The following is a 17,446-nucleotide window of genomic DNA, read 5'->3' as shown; positions in this document are numbered from 1 at the left end:
GTATCTGCCTGTTTCATGAGGCTGGAGAAACGTGTGGAGAGAGAGATGCTGCCCATGTTGTTAGCAGTGGTCACCTGCTGGGGGTGCAGGGAGATAAGAAAAAAAGACTATCAAAGACTAAGAAAAAAAAAAAACTCGATGCAAATATTAAATAAAAAATCAGAACACAAAGATTCTTCTTTTTCCATGCTGATAGCGCTCCCGCAAACATGGTGAACGTTCTTAAAACTTACCGGGCTTTCCCTAAGAAGTGTGGCAAGCCCCAACCCCACAAAGTGGCCCAGTACAAGGAAAAGGATTCTCTGTACGCTCAAGAAAAGTGGCGTCATGGCAGGAAGCAGAGTGGCTATGGTGGGCAGACTAAGCTGATTTTCTGGATTGTGCTGTGGTTTGAGTGTCTTGAAATAACTGCAGATCTAAGAGAATGCTGGCTATGCAGAGATGCAAGCATTTTGAGCTGGGAGGAGATGAGAGGAGAAAGGGTCAAGTGATTCAGGTCTGAGCTTCATCTTTTGTTATGATGACAATAAAATCTTGAGGTGTTATGTTAAAAACACACACACACACACAAAGATTCTATTACTGTGTAAACAATGAAAATGCAAATGGGAAAGGACTAGATTGTAATGTGAATAAAAGAAATACTGCGTAAGAGGATTTTACTCAAAAAGAAAAATACATAGACACAAAACAGCAATATACAAACAAACAAAATAAACATTAGACAGCTTGGGGTAGCTGCCTAGGGCTGGGAGGATAGGCGTATGGGAGTGAGTAGGGAGATCGAAAGGTAATTTAACGAGTTTTAAAGAGAGGGCATGTATATGACCAGTGATAATGTGCCAAAAATTGAGGCGTGAGATGACGAACTCAACACTGTATGAAAGGTTCAAAAAAAGTCAAGTAAGAACGTTCGCCTTGAGTTGCTTATGAAAACACAATAGTACTAGAACCTACATATGGCAAAATATGCCCTTGACCTTAGGATCAACTTTCCCATAGAGCATGATTCTGGGGTTGGCTGGTCAGTTAGCTCAGCTGATTAGAGCAGAGTGTTATAACACCAAGGTCAAAGGTTCAGATCCCTGTACCAGCCAGCTGCCAAAAAAAAAAAAAGAAAAAAAATTCAAGGGTGACTGTGGTGAGCCAAATCCCCAGAGATCTAGCAATTAAAATTCAACAGGTGTGTGAGGAAGGCCTGGAAAGTGTCATTATTACCCCAGGCCTGGGGAGTCCCAGCCTGGTCCTCAAGGGACTCAGTCTAGCATCACCTGTAATAAACCCTGGGGAGGGGACATTCAGTCCATCAGTGCAGGAGGCCACTCTGGGGAGAATATTAGCTATTAGTTAGTTCCCTTAAAGTGTGGCTTTTAACTCTTGGAATGAAAGTTAATTGACAGTCTAAAAGAATGCTGTGTAAATTTTATTGAGGCCTTTCCACCCCAGGATTAATGTAACTTTGTTTTTTCCCCCTTATTTTCCCAGGCTTGCATCTTTTTAGTAGCTGATTGCACTTATCTTCTGTGCTTTGAGCCCTGCCCTGGTGGATAAGTAATTTCATTTAGGCGAACAGTCTCCACAAATAGATCCACACTGTGAGCAAACAGTGCGTTTGTGATAACAGGCTCTGCCTTGCAGCCCGATGTCTGAGGCTGACGGTCTCATGCCTGCTGGTGGCTGTAGCTGACTTCCCCTCTTTGTCAACTGTCCCACTAAGGTGTTGCCTTCTCTCAAACTATAAGTCAGGTCCTGTGAATAGACTGGGTTTTGCCAGGACTGATGTGGGAAGAGTCAGGCACAGGGAAACAGTGGCAGAGTGGTTGGTGCTCAGGTGAGGGTCCCACTGCCTGGTGTTGACCATCCTTGTCATGAGTCCTTAGGGTTGCTGAATGGCCATGTTAATGCAGTTGCCTTTCCACTGCTGGAACGCATCCTATAAGATGGCACTCATTATAGTTAATGAGCTGTTAGCTTTTCCATTAAGGGATTCTTTTAAGGGTTTATAACCTGGTAATAACAATAATTAGCTTCAGGCGGAAACTCCAGTGACAGGTCTGAGTAGCCCAGCCACTGCCTCTGCTCTTAGCAGTGTGGCTTGGGTGGGGGGAGTGGGTTCTGCCTATGTTTGTAGCACACAAAAGGAAATATGCTCAAGAACCAGCAGTCTTTCCCTTTTTACAATCACCATTGGTAATAGCTCTATTTGGTATAAAATATTTCCAGAGGGGACAGAGTACTGAGAGCCCTGAGTGGAGCCAGAATGTCTGCAATGTTGTGAGCTCTGGGAATGTTGTGTGACGGGTGGTTCTGAGAAGCCAGATGCAGAGGTCTCCAGCTGGGAAACCCTAGTGCTGATGCCATTTCAGCAGTCCACTAGCCTGGCCAACTGGGGGGCAGAGAGAACCCTAATCATAGAACTCACAAAGGCGTGGGTGGTCAAGCAGCCTCTACAGACTGTTTCCAGTGGGATCCGTGACAGTCATGTTCATCCAAGTACTCAAGGGGTCTGGGCTCTGAGGAAGGCCAAAGCAGCATCCTAGAGGTCATGGGCAATGTTCTGTTTGTCTTCCCAACTTGAGGGGCTCGGTCTGAGAAACCTACAGATGCAAATGTAGACAAGGCTTTGTGCTTGGAAAGAAGGTTTCAAGGTACGATATTATGATATAAGAAGAAATAGGCGTTTCATCTCTGCCCCGGGCATACAGCTCTACAATGTGTCTTTTTGTATGTTAATACGATGGCTGGTGGCTGGGGAGCTCCTGAATAGTGTCAGGATGGGGAGTTGGTTGCTAGAAGAACCAACCATGTGATTAGAAGGGTGGAACTTTCAGTCCCCTCACCCCACTCCCAGCCCGGGAGGGGAGAGGGCTTGAAGGGTGTGGTGATCACCAGTGGCCGGGGATGTAACCAATCAAGCCTATGTAATGAAGCCTCCATAAACACCCAGAAGGACAGGGTTCGGAGAGCTTCTGGGCTGCTCAACACACGGAGGGACCGGGAGGGTGGCATGCCCGGAGACGGTGGGAAGCTCCGTGCTCCTTCCCACGTACCTTGTCCTATGTCCCACTTCATCTGGTGTTCATCGGCATCCTTCATAATATCCTTTATAATGAATGGGCACATGTAAATAAAGCCTTTCCCTGAGTTCTGTGAACTGTCCTGGAAAATTAATCCAACCCGAGGAGGGGGTTGTGAGAATCCCTGATTTATATCCGGGGGGTCAGAAGTACAGGTGACAATGTACTACTTGTAATCGGCATCTGAAGTGGGGGCTATCTTGAGGGACTAAGCCTTTAACCTGCGGGATCTGACTCTAACTCCAGGTAGATGGTATCAGAATTAAGTTAAACCGTAGGACACCCAGGTGGTGTCTGCTGGAGAACTGCTTGGGGTGTGGGGAAAACCTCATATGCATTGTGGTTACAGAGGTGAAGTATTCTGCGTGGAGTGCGTGGAGTAGGAAACAGCTTTGGTTTCTCTTTTCTCTTACACAAGCCTCGGGAGATCCTTGTCCCTTATGAGTATGAAGAGAGCCTAAACTGCATGGAGGAAATGGTTTAAGAAGGCAGCTGGGGAGGCGAGGGAATCCATCCTGGATAAGAAAATGACAGGCTCTGCGGAAGGGTGTTCTGTGGAGAGGTGAGTGCCACAGGGTCCTGCCCCACCCACAATGATAAGGGGTTGTTCAGGGCGCTGGCAGGGGTGAGGGGTCCTTGGCCAGCCCGAGGAGGGAGGGGCAGTGACTGCATATTCTAAGCGTGAGAGCTTCCGAGACAGTGTGGAAAGAAAGAAGGTGGGATCAGGACCTGGCCAACGCGCTCCTTCCACCTTCTGCAGACGACTGGGGTGATGCTTGCTGGACTCAGAAAGAAATCTGGGATGTCTGGGGTCTACGAATCCTGGACACAGATTTTGGAAGGATTGGTAGTTGAGATTGCTCTTCCGTCTCTTCATCCGTGTCTTTCTGTGGAAGAGCTGGGCTGGCCCTGGGGAGACTGGCCCCCCATCCGCAGGGAGGTGAGCTTCCAGTGACCTGGCAGGCACACTTAGCAAGACGGTCTCCAACCTGGTTAGGAGGCTTTAAAGTTCAAACCTGAGGGTTGAACTGTATGTAACATGTTCTGATATAAAAAGAGTAATAAATGGAAGAGGTACACGGTCATTGTCTTAAGAGAAAAGACCGATGAAGGGGCCATGGCAGCGATAATACTTATGTTCTCAGATGTCTATATATTATTTACACTTTTAAATAAATTCCACCTCCCAGTTTTAAAATAATACATGATCACTGTAGAAAATTTAGGAAAATGTAGATAAGGGTAAGAAGGAAGCAAAAAGAGCTTGTTATCTCCCCTTTCCCCACTTTAGCTGCAATGACTGTTAAGCACTTGCTACATTTCTTTTCATATTAAGTATCTTTTTAAAGGCAGTTTTTTCATTTTTTATTGTAGATATTTTAGATCATCAGGAAAGTACAAAGAATAAAATTATGTCACTTATAATGCCACCCCCCTGTTAACATAGTTTTTAACTTTTTATTATAAAAAACTTGAAATGTGTAACCTATTAACATTTTGGTGTATTTAATGTATCTGTGTATGTGTGTGTGTGTTTCTATGAGTGTGTGTGTGTGTGTGTGTGTGTGTGTGTGTGTGTATGAGGGTATTTCAAAAAGTTCATGGAAAGATTTGTATTATCTTTTAATTCTATTTTTCCATGAACTTTTTAACTTACGCATTGTAACTGTACTTACTTAGGAGGAACAATCTGATACTTTGATACATAGAGATGTTGTGCAATAGTCAGGTCAGGGCTGTCAACATATCAATCACCTCACGCATTTGTCATTTCTTTGTGGTGAAAACACTCCAAAGCCTCTCCTCTAGCTATTATGTATCCATGAACTTTCTGAAGTACCCTCATATATGCATATAAAGGTGCAGATATAGACACTGCACACATGCATACGTGCTAAAGTAGGATTCTATTATATATTAAACAGTGACGAATGCTGCTTTTGCTGCTCGAAATGACATCGTGATGTAGTCCTATCTCTAAATATTCTCTGAAAGTTTTGAAGAGGGGAGGCAAACCTAGTTTCCTAGGTTACCCCAGACTTGGTGGGAGAAGACGTGTAATGGAACTCGGCAGAAGCGAGGGGTGTTGTGATGTCTCTAGAATGTGGTAGGCACTGAATACACATTGTGGAGTGAATGAATGACCTGTTCAAGAGAAGTAGACTTACTACAAGGAGTGAGGAAATGCATTGTAAGTAAAGATGTGTGATATGATAAAGCTTATATCCCATGGAACTTGAGATTCTAGGCCATGGAGTTTATGCTTTTCAACCTAGGAGGGGGACAGAAGAAACACACCTCTAACGTGTTGCTGGAATGCCGGTTTCTGGGACCAGGAACACTCTTTCCCGCCTGCAGACTTTTCCTTGGGGTCATTACTCATGTCTGTCCAAAAGGCTGCAGGTCACCCTGGGCTGCTGCAGTGCTGGGGGAAATGGCGTCATCGGCAGGTAGTGAGGAAGGCTTAGGTATTTCCGTAGTGATGTTCTGAATGGACGAGTGTAAAATACTGACATAAGGAAATTTTCCTTTGAGCGGTGCATGCCCCATAATTGCGTCGATGGGCGAAGTGGAGTTGTTGCTTTGCTCACGCATTTTCTACCTAGCATGTATTAGGCACTTACTGTATGCTGGGGCCCAGAGACATAAAGAAGGAAAAGACAAATTTCTTCCTCAAAGAGCTCAACGTAAAGTCTAGGTGATAGAAATGAAAACAAGTAATTGCAAAACACTGGAAAGGGCTAGAAAGGAAGCATGCAAACATGCACTGGGCACCGAGGAGAGACTGCTGGACTTTGCCTGGGTTGGATGAGGAGGTGGAGCCTGAGCTCCTGCAGGCGGGTGTAGGGGGAAGGAGCTGAGGAAATACCAAGAGAACAGCTTGGAGCTTCATCGGGATGGGAGACCACAAATGAATATGGGGCTAATCTGTACCCCCTATCCTCATTAGTAGCTTCACTGTGTGTCCAGACAACCATGGCAGAAATCTGAGCATGCTTCTGGATTCCTGTTCCTCACCACCACCCATCCAAGCAGGTGTCAGTCCCTGGTGCTCCTGCTTCCTGCAGAGCCCTGAAGTAGCCCTGTCCTCCTCACCTCCACTGCCTCTGCCTCGTGCAGGTCTTTCTGCTGTTTTAACTGGGATAAGAAGCCTCTAACTTGGCCATCCTACCTCCTGTCTCGTATCCCTTTCATGAGTTATCTATGGCTGTGTAACGAATTATCCCCAAATTTAGCAGCTTGGAACAATGGACATTTACGGTCTCATAGAGTTTGTGAGGGTCAGGAATTTGGTTTTGGCTTAGTTGGGCAGAGCGAGTTAGCTGGGTGGCTCTTTCTCTTGAGATCGCAGTGGAGCAGTTGGCTGGGGCTGCGGTCTCTGAACTCTTGGTGAGACCTAAGGGATCTGTTTTGAAGCTCATTTCACACGGCAGATGGCAAGACGTTTCGTGCCCTTGCCACATGGGCCTTTGCCTAGTGCTGGTTGTGACATGGTAACAGGCTTTCCACACAGTGAGTAAGGCAGGGGTGGAGGCAGGGGCCGAGGGAGGGAGGGAGGGAGAAAAAGATGGACCAAGATGGAAGCTGTAGTGTCTTTTATGACCTAATCTCGGAAGTGACATGCATCGCTTCTGTGGGTCACACAGGCCAACCCCAGCACACAGTGGGAGGGGACCACACAAGGCTGAGTGTCAGGAGGCGGCTCATTCAGTACCCTTCTGGAAGCTCCTTTAACCCATCTTTTCATCACTTGCCCTTGCTTTTAGGATCCTTATCACAGCACTTAGGGCTCTTCATGCTGGACCCCTCATGAAAACGCCCCCCTCTCTCTGTTATTCATTGAAAACTCAGCACATGTTTATTGAATATGACCATGTTTGAGACACTGGAAACAAAACAGATGGCCTTACAATTTCATGAGGGGATACAGGAAACACAATAAATAAGTAAATAAATTATATATTTATCTAATAGCATATACTGCAGTAGATATTGACATTCTTGGCCATCAGAAGGCGATAACCACCATCTAGGGGAACAAAATAGATTGGGGTAAGAAGGATCAGGGTGTTCTTGGGCGGAGGGGAGGTAGGTAGGCCACTAAGTGGGAGACTTTTAAATAGAAGCTTGAAGTGGCTGGGGCAGGAACTTTGGGGCTACCTGGGGAAGAGGCTCTGCAGGGCCCTGAGGCAGGTGATGTCCAGTGAATTCAGAGACCAGAGAGGAGGCCGGTGTGGCTGGAGTGGACTGAGTGGTGGGTGTGTGGTCAGAGCAGCGAGGGGGAGAAGATCAGTCCAGGACGGATGTTACAGGCCACAGAGGAACTCTGAGTGAAGGGTGCAGAAGTGCCATCATCTGACAACATTTGTAAAGCCTTGCTCTGGGGCTGTGCTAAGCATTCCACACACAGGGTCAGCGGAGAAAGCAGAGTGACCTGTGAGGAGGTTACTGCAAGAATCCAGGGGACAGATGATGTGGTTTGGATCAAAGGGGTGGCCAATGAGGTGTGAGAGGGAAAGTGGTATCCTGGTGCTGAAATCCTAAATTCTAAAATTCTGCTTCTTTTCACAGTTGTGGTACTAGTTGATAGCACAGGGTGGCTCACATGTGATGGCATGTCACGATCCTAAAAAGATAATCCACTTTGGTATTGCTGTTTGAATAATAAAGGATCCCTCACACCTCGGGGCCAAATTACTTGTTAGTTAAAACTTCTTTAGCTTAAGGACTGTCTTTGAAACGTGTTAGTTATTTGAGGGCCTTAAACTGCGCAATCAGTTTTTGACCTCTCCTGTCTCTTCAAAATGAGAAGAAAACAGAGCATCGTTACTTGCGGATGCAGGTGTGGTACCGGGTGCTGGAAGCTGGTATGGGGGAGGCCAGGAGTGTTGATTGTAACTCGTTGGCTCTGTAATTAAACTCTCTTGTTATTGAAGCTGAAATTCTTAAAGACTCCTGCCTGTGTGGGACTGGAAATTATTTATCGTAGGAATTCAGTCTGCCTTACTATAAAGATGTTGACATATTATTCTGTTCATGAGATCCAGCAACTAATTTTTTTTTAAATATCTCTAATAGATATCCAGACATCATATCAGCTTTCTTACCAATGTCACATTTATTGAGCTCTGCGTGTATATGTGTATATGGCTGATGTCTCAACCTTCCTTTTTGAAATTTTACTTATTTGAGGCACCAAGTGTGTGTTCCAAACTCATAAGAACAGTTAGCATTGGGGATCAAAAAGAATATACAAGATAACGTGTCCCTTTGCTATGTCCAGTCTACATCATTCTGTGTCCCTAGCACTCCGATGAAGGCAGCAGCCATCAGTTAAATAAACAAGCATTTTTACCGATAGCAGCAGCATCAGCGTCATTACATTCCTACGTCACTCTCTATTGAGGGATCTTTGCTGATGGAGCCTTGGTTGAAAATTATCTAGTGAATTTTTCCTTCTTAATGTAGAGCTAACACGTGAAACTGCAACAAACAGGCATTAAAATGTATTAACAAAGATCTGTTTTAAATAAAAACATGTTAAATGGTAGACAATGTTGTTACTGACACCTTCTCACAAATATTTTACTATCACTGTAACTGGAATGATTGATGCGGTTGGATGCAAGCTTACCATCTTTCTTCTGTCTTTGTCCTAGCTTCTTCGTTCCTTTCTTCTTGCTTTTGGGTGAATTGAATATGTTTTAGTGTTCCATTTTATCTCTGCTGTTGAGTTTTTCGTTCTATCTCATTGTGTGTGTGTGTTCTTGTGGTTTCTCTAGACATTACAATATATATCTTTAAGTTATCACAGACTACCTGCAAATAATATTATAATATTATACTATACTATAATATATATAATATTATATTATACTTCTTTACCATCACTTTAGACTGTTAATTTTTCATGTGATCACAAAAAAAATCAATGCTATACCTACTATATTTATGTGAAGATTAGCTGTATTCAGATTTGCATTTTACAATCAATGTGGGTGCAGGGCTCTCTGCCTATTCAAAGAATTGATTATGCAGTTCACAGACATCTGCGTGGTTGCTGGTTGCTGGCTTACCTGAGTATCTCATTTCTTGAGACACGAGACAAAAGACATATGCTTTTGTTTTTCTGTTGTGAAATAACTAGCACAAATTGAAAAGAGGAAGAACAAGGGAAATATTAAGGAGAAATCTTGAAGAAAGGCTGGTGAAGTACAAGCCTCAATGTAATGGCCCTTTTTACAACGAAGGTGATGGGAGGTTTGACCATTTTACTGAGGTTTGAGTGGACTAACTCATAATCTGAGAATGTGAATGGATTTCAGAGGCTCGGTTTAGAGGTTGACTTCCCTTGGCATAGGCCTGCATGTCTTTTACAGATGAATCTCTTCTTGCCTTCCTGTGTGATACATGGGCCATGACATATTTAGGACCTCTGTGTCTCTCACGGAAATCAGTGTCTTATGGACACTGGATTAGCTCCTGGCATAGTGACATGTACATGCTAAATGCTTATTATACATTAGTGATCACGTGGATCTTAATAAGTCCACTATTTCAACTGGATTGATGGAAATGCTCTCTATGCAGACTGGCCATATTTGGAAACTAATTCTTTTGACTACCAAAGGAACAATTTTTAAAAAAATTAGGTGCTTATACAAATAGCATGGTGAAATATTGCCCTTGCTTATAAAATGCTTGGTTTGAACCTCAAGTGTTGAATCTTGTAAGATTCCATTTATTATTATTTTACAATGTATAGGGATTTATGCTGCATATCACTGCATCTGCATTTAATTTTCAAAGTTGCATTTCAGTGGCATGTCATATTTTATAGTAGGTTATGAATGAATGGTTGTTTTGGCTGGTTAGCAAAATTAAAGGTAGAAAAAGCTGAGATTGTGATAACTAAGAAAGGAAAGAGGGATATGCTTTATTATTCAGAATTGTTTTTTTAAAAGTACTTTCATCTGTTTAACACATGTACACGTTCAGAATCCTAATCTCATCTGATTACTATTTTGCTTTTAACTGGCTACCTGGAATAGTTGCTTTCCATGTTCTTATCAGGAAATACATCTCAAACTCACGGCCATTAATACATTTCAAAAGCTCTGCAGAGAGAAACGATATTTATGGAGGATTGCCTGAAGTATTTGTTGTCCATCCGTTTTTTAGATAAGTCATCACCAACCTGTTGTCTTACAGACCCCTGGGAGAACGTGGAGTTATTGCAAGGTTGTCTGCAAATCCTCTATTGAAGGTATTATTATTTCTGTCATAGTTATCTGTAAAGACACAACAGTGACATTGAATAGTTTGTTTAAGGGAATAGAGCCTTTTCAAACATCCAGGTCTTTGCCTAAAAGAAGAAAATCATGTGTTAAATGCAATCGGTAGTGGGATATGGAAGTGGAGTCTACAAGCTTTGAACTTAACTACTTGTGTTTCGAGTCCCACTTGAGCATCATAGGCTCACGGAACATTTGCATTGGAAAAAATCCCATGGATTTGGTTAGGTCAATTGTGGCACTTCTGTGTTGTGCGTACGTTTCCCACTGGCGGTGGTGGATCTCCTGGTATGCTCAAAGCTGTTCTTTGTAGTTGACATTAGAGGTGGCAAAAATACCTGTGTTAAATACCTATTTTTATAATACCAGTATGCAAAGCAATTAAAAAATTTCTTTTGAAATGGAACAGTGCTTCCGAGGATCAGTTCTGTGAGGATGTCCAGATTGCAGGTGATCAGAGGAGCCCACTGCTGACTCGGCAGCCACAGAGCTGAACTGCAGTGGGTACCACAATGGTCTGTGCAGTCGCATAACTCTTATGCCCACAACCGACTCTGCGTTAAAGGAGGGAAGCATAAGGAGAACTGAATATGGATTAAAAAAAAAAAAAAAAGTGAAAAAGCACAAAAGTTATGGTAATCCTGCCAGTTTACCTCAAGGTGCTCTTTATCACATCTGTAAATTGCATTAATCTGATTTGAATTCTAATGTACACATCAAGATGCTTCTAGTTTCTCAAAAGCCAGTGGTCAAAAGGGGGAATAGAGTGATGATTATCTCCAATTTAGCTCTTTTTTATGGAGAATTAAAAGTATCCACGAGGGCAATGTGAAAGTGCTTGCAAACCCTCTATTTCATCTTGTCATTTAGAAATAAAACAATTTATAAAAATAACTATTTTTAGTGCAAAATGTAGGAATTCCAAATATTTATTCCCAAAGGCAATTTAAAATCTATATTAGATGTATTTATTAACTATTAACTACATTTAATGTACATTTTGTCCCCAAACCAAACAAAATGTGATGGTTGTTCTAAAATGCATTTGTCATCGAAGTATTTTTGCTATGGCAGCCCAAGCGGACTAATTCAAATGACATAATTTGATATAATAAGTAAATTAAATATGTTACTTATTAATGGGAAAATGTAAAATTTTGTAATTATGTAATATATATTTACATACTATATTTATATAATCTTTAATATTCCTAACTAAAATAATTTTTTAAAAAAATTTAAAATCACTTTAGCATTACTTTGGAATTTAATATGCATTATTAACATTTTTCCTTCCCTTTCTTAAATGCTCCCTTCATTTCTGCACTCAGCTTCCAGAATAACCTTCCCAAACACATCTTTGCGTTCTTCCCCATCTGGCCGCCCCCCCGCCGCGCGGGATGTATTCTAAACTAAGAAATCTGGTTTTCACGTTTTTCAAAATTACACACCAACCTTTCCACTTTGCCCCAATACATGTGTGTTCTAACTCCTTCTCCCAATCTGGAGAACTGGTCTCTTACCTACGGGTTGTTGAATATGCCAGTTGCATTTCTGCTGCTGAGGCTTTGCAGGCACCGCTGCCCTGTTGTAAACCTCTTGCTCCACATAACTGCTTATTTGTGACCTGTTTTTCCCTATGAACCATGTCAAATCCTGAATACTCCAAAACACCGTTGTTGAAATGAAACTTCCTCCTCTGAACACCTGTGCTGCTCTTTGGGCATATGTTGTCCTGCAGTCTTGTATGTATCTCCACACGCACATCTAGGTCAGACTGTGGTATGACTTCCTAGCTGGACCTTAGACTTCTTGGGGACAGAGATGGTAGATATTTGGCAAATATTTCTTGATATGACAAAAGATTGATGTACTCTAGAATGGGGTATCCCTGATAGAGTTGTATTATTCAACCTGACTAGTCTCTGATATGTTTTTTTTCCTACTGTTTATTTCTTAACCCTCAGCTTGTTTTTGTAGTGGTTAAAAAGATGAGGCTTGTTTGCACCTCGCCCTTTGAATTAGTCTACTTGGGCTGCCATGGCAAGATGCCACAGACTGGGCGGCTTAAACAACAGACATTTCTTTTCTCACAATTCTGGAGGCTGTAAGTCCAAGATCAACATGCTATCAGGGTTAATTTCTTGTGAGGCTCTTTTCTTGGCTCACAGACAGCTGCCTTCTCACATGGCCTTTCTTCTGTGTGCACATGGGGAGAGAGAACTCTGTGTCTCGTTTTCTTCTTATAAGGACACCAATCCTGCCAGATCAGGGCCCCAACCTTATGACCTCACCTAATTATGTCTTTAAAGGCTCCATCTCCAAACACAGTCACATTGGGGATTAGGGCTTCAATAAATGAATACAATGTGAAGGCTGGGAGAGGAATTAGATCAAGTATTTCCCAGACTTTTGGATTTAACATACCATTAAGAATAATAAACAGCAATAATGATAATGAAGAAAAGATAAACATTAAGTGGACAACTTTATATTTTACTAAGTAAAGACATTAAAATACTTAAAAATCTTTATATTTTTCTTTCATGAAAGGAAACTTTTGTTAAAATTAAAATTAAAATTTATTTATTTTTTAAAATTTATTTTATTTATTGAATCAAAATCAATTATACATATTTTGGGGGTTGAACATTGAGATAGGTTGATTATATCAGTATTACTAGCATATATATTGTTACAAATCATAATCATTCTTTATGCCCCTTGTCCAATCTCTCTCCCTCCCCCATTCCCTCCCCCTCCCCCTCTAATTGCCCTAGATTTCTTCTCTCCTTCTGAAAGAACAATGGTTACTCTGTTAATTTGTTCAACAAATGAATTTTAGGGAACACAATTCAGTCCCTAACACCTTTCAAATTGAGTTTGTGTTTTTCTTTCTTGTTTTCATTTTTTTTTCCCACTTCGAGGAATGCTTTCAATATATTGTTTCCAGTGAAAAACTTATGATCCTACTTTGCAAGGAAAAAATACTATAATACTTTACTATAATGTATGTTTATGTTTACCTAAGCACAGAAAGAATAAGGACATATTTGGTTACTGTGGGATATGGAAGAGGGCTGTCCAATAGTTTTTTTCTTTAGACACTTTGTATTTAAAAAATGTTACAAGTATCATTTTAGAATTAAAAATAAAACTGTTCAGTAATACCACTCAGGTGTCCGGGTATACCCAATAGAAATGCATACACACGTTCACCAAAAGACAGGTACTGGAAACTTCAAAGCAGCACCACCCGTGATGGTCTAAAACTGGAAACTACCCAACTACTGTCCTCCCTGCTTTCTCAGCCTTTGGAGTTTGTGTTTATCAAAATAGCATTTTATTTCCCTTTGATTATAAAATGGTACTGCATCCTCCACCCCCCTCAACCCTGAAAAAAAAACACAATTAAATGAATTTATCATTAAAATCAAGAGCTGAAAGGTCCCAGCTACTGACTGGCAGTCAGGTTGAGACCCCAACAGTGCAGCTGTGTGACCTTGATCATGTTACTTAACTTCTTTATGCCTCAGTTTCCTCATGTCCAAAATGGGAAGGGTAACAGTGGTTTTACCTCACAGGAAGGTGAAGATTGTTGTAGGGGAGGTTAAGTCAGTTAACATCTGTAAAGCACATGGAACATTAACTATTACTATTGTTACCTGAGAAGCCTTCTATTTTAAATGTGTGTAGAGGCATGCGTGTCTCTATAGCACCCCAATCTGTCATATAACAGCACGGAAACATTATTTAATGCTTGTGTTGACTCATGGGTACCATATGGCTTTCAAAAAAGCACCAGCCAAGTCAGTAGAAGCACTGACAAAAAGGATTCTGGCGAAGGTCCCACATATATTACCTGCCACTAATGCCCAATTCCCCTGCGCTCAAAAATGTTAATTGAGAACTTAATATGCAAGATTATGGTCAGTGCTGTGGTAATGGTGTGTACAGTTATCACTGTGAGCACAAGAGAGGAGCTCTTAGGCTCAGGTTGAAGGAATTGTTGGCATCTGAGCAGACTTCTTGGCAGTGGTAATGTCTGAGCTGGACTATGAAGAATGAGTAAAATTTGGAAGTACGGTGCCTGTTACCACGGACATACTGAGTTGATATTGTTATCAGAAGAAAAGATTCAACGGTAATTTTTTTTTTTCCTTTTTGTCTTTTTCCGTGTCCGGCAACGGATCGCAACCCTCAGTGTCGCGTCCGTACAGGACCGGGACCGGCAACGGGATCGCAACCCTCGGTGTTGCTCCCGCACCTCGCTCAGCCAGTGAGCGGGAACCGGTCTGTATGTGGGATCTGAACCCTCGGCGGGAGCGCCGCTGCACTTCCCAAGCAGCGCACTGTAGCAGTGCGCCACCAGGCCGGCCCAGTTTTTTATTTTTATTTTTTTTTGGCAGTGAAAATTCTCTGGTATTAGAGTTAACAGCTGTGGAGAAGTTGAAGGCAGAGGATTCTTGCAAAAATAGCAAAAACCATGTCTTCTAAAAATAGTTCTAATTTTTAAATTGGTTTACTAGAGTCCGAATCTTATTTTTACAGAGACAAACAGGAAAAAGTAATCCCTTAGTTGATAATTTTTGTTCCCATCCAACGATGACTTTAATGTATTTATTTATTCAATGGATATTTTCTGGATACCTACTGTGTACCAGAGGACCGGGGATATAGTGAGGTACCGGTCAGACCCATGGTCCTTGCTTTCATGAGTGTATGGAAACTTGACGAAGACAGATTTAAAAAACAAGTGCGATAACTTATGATCGCAGAAGCACATGGCAGGAGTAGGTCGCAGAAGCCTTCTTTGAGGAAAGGATGTTTCAAATTAAATGATGAGTAGACATTAGCCAGACAAAGAAGGAAAGAGAACTTCTCAGGAATAGGAACAGAATGTGCAAAGGCCCGGCCTAGAGATGAGACATTGATGTTAAATTAAAAACAAAAAGCCTGTGGTGGCTGAGAGATGAGGCTGAAGAGGTAGGCTGGGGCCAGCTGAAAACATTCTAGAAAACCACTGAAAGGAGGTTGGATTTTAACCTGAGAGCAATAGGAAGCCTTTGAAGAGTTTTTAATGGGGCGCGGACATGATCACGTTTATGTTTTAAAATAATCACTATGAGTGCAGGCAGGAGAATTTATTGGACATTTACTGCACATTCATGTAAAACTCAAAAAAAAAAATCAACCCTTTTTATCTGAATCAGGAGACTATAAAAGCATAATAAAGAAAATTTCAAAACATGATAAAAAATTACCCTTAATTCTATCGCCTTAACTGCACTTAATTTCTTCTCTCTGTATCTCTTCTCCTTTGCATTTTTTTTCTCCTCGTGTATTGCCCCTTCTTACACTGTCCCAGTTGGTGCAAAGCCTTCATTGCCATGGCTAAATAAATCCCAGCTGTTACTCACCCTGGAGCATGCTACAGAGTTGCCAAAGTGAGAAGCATCTCGATTGTCAATCAATTTTCAGTGGTGGCTGTAATTTGTGACTTTGAATTTGGGGTTTATATTTGATAACATTGTTTGTTTCCTCTGTTCACAGTGACTTCATAATTGCAGCATGTCTCCCCACGCTGGCGGTGGCCCTGGCATCTCGTTTTACCTCAGATTCAATTACCCTGGAGCGTGACCATCTATGATAGTTTAAATTATTGTTTAGCAAATATTCCCTCCTCTCCCCTCCCACTGTGGGCAGAGTATACTCTGTCTCGTTGACTTTGGACTTGGCCATGTGACTTACGTTGGCCAAGTAGTAGATGTGCCGTGAGCTGGGGTCTTAAACGTGCTCGCACACTGGACTTGGATCTTGTGCTCCAGGGATCTACTCTGAAAAATGATTGTCCCAGGCAGCCATTGGTCTGGGGAGGATGAAGCAGGCCTGTACCCAACCCACATTCAAGTCTAGCCAACCTGCCCCTATCGTGGGACCCTTAGTGGAGCTCAGTCTAAACCCCTCAAGCTCAGCCAACATTTCGTCATACGACACTGAGTTTGGGCACTTTGTTCTGCACATTCTGGTGTAAGAGCTGACTAAGTTCATCATCTCTTTGATGACCGTCTCCCAGGGCTCCTTTAGTAAATTTTGTGTATGTCACAGAGTCTACATTTTAACAGTATATTTTAAATTAGTCTAGCCACTTTTACATAGCATAGTACTAAGCATTTATTCAACAATTATCATAGTAAACCTTTACTAGGGCCAGGCACTGAGGATTCAAGAGTGATGAAAAACACAGCCCCTGATCTCTCAGACTTCAAGGTTGAATGAGGGAGATGAGCTTAAACGACCATATAAATAAATGCATCATATAAATAAATGCATTATCTCAGTTTGTGATGACAAACCGAGATAAAAATCCCTTAAACACAGTTCTGCAAGTGCGCTAACTGGGAAACCTGGCCTAGGCTGGAGTCTGAAGCTTTGCCATGGAAACCTATGGGACCGAGTTCCATACTATCCACGCGGACGAGTACTAATACTAATACTACTAATATCAGTAATACATTTTTCAGTGGCCCTCTCTCAGTGCTAGATGCTGCTCTAAGAGCTTTAAAATGTTTACTTGTTTCTGTCGTTGGCAATTTAGCCCAGCAAAGAGAGGGGTGTGGCTGAGGCCAGCTGCTCTGGCTGAGGAAGTGGTACGAGGGTGGGCCTTGGACTGTGCGGGAATTCTGCACATCTGGGGCACTGAAAGCCACCCAGTGTTGCTGGAGGGCAGAGAGCCCGTGGGATGAGATAAAATGGTAAGAATGGCGGGGTCAGCCTTGGAGGGCCTTTATTGGCCTTGGTAAGGATTTTGATCTTACTACTGAGAACACTGAGAAGGCGATGGGATCGGTTAACATTTAGTACGGATGGTTCAGGCTGCTCAGTGGAGAATGAATCAGAAGAGCCCAAGGGGGGTGAAGGGAGAGCAATAAAGGGGATCTTGCAATAAACCAGGTATGAAATAATGGTAACTTAGACTAGGTGGTGAGCTTGGAAATGGAGAGAAGGGGACATATTTGAGTGGTGCTAAGAGATAAAATTTGCAGTTTAGTCATTTAACAGAGATGCTCAGTA

General features: G+C 42.2%; 1 protein-coding gene and 1 pseudogene across 1 annotated transcript in view; one reads left to right on the top strand and one right to left on the bottom strand.

Moving 5' to 3' along the window:
* The first annotated feature begins 209 nt into the window (after positions 1-209).
* LOC103588017 lies at positions 210-502 on the top strand (annotated as a pseudogene).
* A 4,954-nt stretch (positions 503-5,456) lies between these two features.
* NR5A2 (nuclear receptor subfamily 5, group A, member 2) overlaps positions 5,457-17,446 on the bottom strand; it is a 92,525-nt gene continuing 80,535 nt past the window's right edge. Inside the window, exon 2 of the mRNA XM_008569585.1 lies at positions 5,457-5,564. Coding sequence (XP_008567807.1) covers positions 5,457-5,564 — 108 coding nt within the window. The remainder of the gene's footprint in view (positions 5,565-17,446) is intronic.

This window comes from Galeopterus variegatus, unplaced genomic scaffold (genome assembly GCF_000696425.1).
Source record: "Galeopterus variegatus unplaced genomic scaffold, G_variegatus-3.0.2 Scaffold513, whole genome shotgun sequence".
NCBI classification, from domain to species: Eukaryota; Metazoa; Chordata; class Mammalia; order Dermoptera; family Cynocephalidae; genus Galeopterus; species Galeopterus variegatus.
Note: the sequence above shows the minus strand (reverse complement) of the source record. Positions and strands in the feature narration are given on the sequence as shown.